Source organism: Gekko japonicus, unplaced genomic scaffold (genome assembly GCF_001447785.1).
Source record: "Gekko japonicus isolate JY-2015 unplaced genomic scaffold, Gekko_japonicus_V1.1 scaffold4286, whole genome shotgun sequence".
NCBI lineage: Eukaryota > Metazoa > Chordata > Lepidosauria > Squamata > Gekkonidae > Gekko > Gekko japonicus.
The window spans coordinates 1-2,125 of record NW_015162603.1 but is presented as its reverse complement, the minus strand read 5'-3'; the positions used below and the strand labels follow the sequence as shown (position 1 = coordinate 2,125).

The 2,125-nt window shown below is 56.4% G+C and overlaps 1 protein-coding gene across 1 annotated transcript in view; it reads right to left on the bottom strand.

Moving 5' to 3' along the window:
- Positions 1-2,022, bottom strand: part of IL11RA (interleukin 11 receptor subunit alpha) — a gene marked incomplete at its 5' end in the record, with an annotated part of 35,391 nt that extends 33,369 nt beyond the window's left edge. The window contains 2 exons of the mRNA XM_015406478.1: positions 574-634; positions 1,923-2,022. Coding sequence (XP_015261964.1) covers positions 574-634; positions 1,923-2,022 — 161 coding nt within the window. The remainder of the gene's footprint in view (positions 1-573; positions 635-1,922) is intronic.
- Between the last annotated feature and the right edge of the window lie 103 nt (positions 2,023-2,125).

Sequence of the window (2,125 nt, the reverse complement as noted above, 5' to 3'; positions counted from 1 at the left end):
GAGGGCTCTTTTTGTAGAAAAAGCCTAGCAGGAACTCATTAGCATAATAGGCCACACCCAACAGCAGGAACTCATTAGCATATTGGGCCACACCCCTGACAGCACAGCTCATTAGCACATTAGCCCGCACCCCCATGTTACCAGAAGTGTGCTCATCCAGCCACACCCACCTTTTGCTTCTTATTCTGTTTACCTTGTTTGTTGACAAAACGGGGCTTTTTTTGTAGCAGGAACTCCTTTGCATGTTAGGCCACACACCCCTAATGTAGCCAATCCTAATGAGTTTCTGCTGTTGGGTGTGGCCTGCTATGCTAATGAGTTGCTGCTGGGCGTGGCCAACGCGGGAGCCAGCTGGAACTCTGTTCCTGTGCGTTCCTGCCCCAAAATAGCCCTGGGGGTGGGGCTTGGGTGCAGCAGCAGGGAAATAAGGGGTGAGTTCCAGGGAGTCCCACTGGAAGCTGTGTTTGAGAGAGCGGAAACAGCGCTGGTGAGTGTAGGTCCCCCTTTCCAGGGAGTGCGCACGGACCCTTCCTTGGCCTGGGGGCTCTGCATGCGCTTCTGGGGCGGACCTACCCTGGGCTCCCTCCGGCACATTCCAGCGTCACGTCCTTCCCCAGATGGCCGTAAGTCACCCCTGGAAGAGAGATGCAGCAGCGTGAGTGAGGCCTAGCAGTTCTTACACGGTCCTTACCCATATTGGCTTCTAGCAGGCATATAAATATTTTAAGTAAAAAAAAACTAAAATAAATATCCCCTCCACACACACAGACACCTGGACAGCGGGGCGTGTTTCGTCCCCTGAGCAAAGGCAAAGCCGATTTCTCTGCTTGCTGACAGCAGAATGCATCGGGGGCACGATGTCTGGCTTGAGTCAGGAGCCCCAAGCCGCTGTGCCTGCTGGCTAAGATGCCTTCGGGCAGGTGGGGAAAAGAGCTGCTTCCAGGCTGGGCAGGAGATCTGGCGGCCGGCAAGTGGGAGCTGCTGAAGGCAGCAGTTGGAGCGGTTCCTCAGTGGACCAGGCTTCCTTCGGGAGGAGGCGGTGGGCTCTCCTTCTTTGGAGGTTTTCAAACGGAGGCTAGACGGCCATCTGGCAGCAATGCGGATTGTGTGAACTTAGGCAGATCATGAGAGGGAGGGCAGGAAGGGTGGCCTCAGGCCCTTTCTTACGCGCCCAGGGAAATGCCGATGGCCACTTTGGGGTCAGGAAGCAATCGTTCTCCAGGCCAGTTTGGCCAAGGATCCTGGAGGTTGTTTTGCCATCTCCTGGGCATGGAACAGGGGTCACTGCGGGTATGGAGGGGGAGGTCTTTGTGAATTTCCTGTATTGTCCAGGGGGTTGGATTAGATGACCCTGGAGGCCCCTTCCAACTCGATGAATCATAGAATGTTGGAGTCGGAACTGGGACCTTGCAGGCCGAAAGACGGCCCTACAACAGACCCAAAAGAGGGTCGTCCAGCCTCCGCTTGAAAACGTCCAGCGAAGGAGCCTCCACCACCTCCCAAGGCATTCTATGAGTCTAAGGCCTTGAGCACGGCGCATGTGTAGATCCCTCCAGTCACGATCCAGTTCAGCCCCCCCGGATCTCAAGCACCAGGGCAGGGAAAGCCATTTTCTTTCTGAGACCCTGGAGAGGATCAAGCTGGCCAGCAGGAGGGACCCACGGGCCAATTGTCCGTGCCAGATACCTCCTGCCCCAACCCTCTGCTCTCTCTCTCTTAGAGCCTTCCTCTATCCCTTGCACCAAAGTCCCGCTCGGCTGATGCCCCTTTCCTCTTCCCCCTGGCATCCAGGATACCGGACCCCTGCCTGGGCAATGCCTCAGCCAGACCCTGGATGAGACTTCAAACTGCACAGCCTTACTTCCCGGGCATCAGTTCTGCAAAGGGCCCTTGACACCTCTGCCTGGCAGCTTCCCACTGACCTTCTTCTCCCCATTCTCCAGACATGGTGATGGACGTGGTCACCAAGATGGCCGCCGAAAGGACCACCGCTCTGCCGATACATGAGACTACGCTCAGCATCTGGAAGGCAAGGGGGTGTGGGTGGGGGGAGAGAGAACAGAGAGGATCAGGCAGATGGTCAGGGATGGAATACAGTCTCCAAGCCCGCTAACTGGCTTGACAA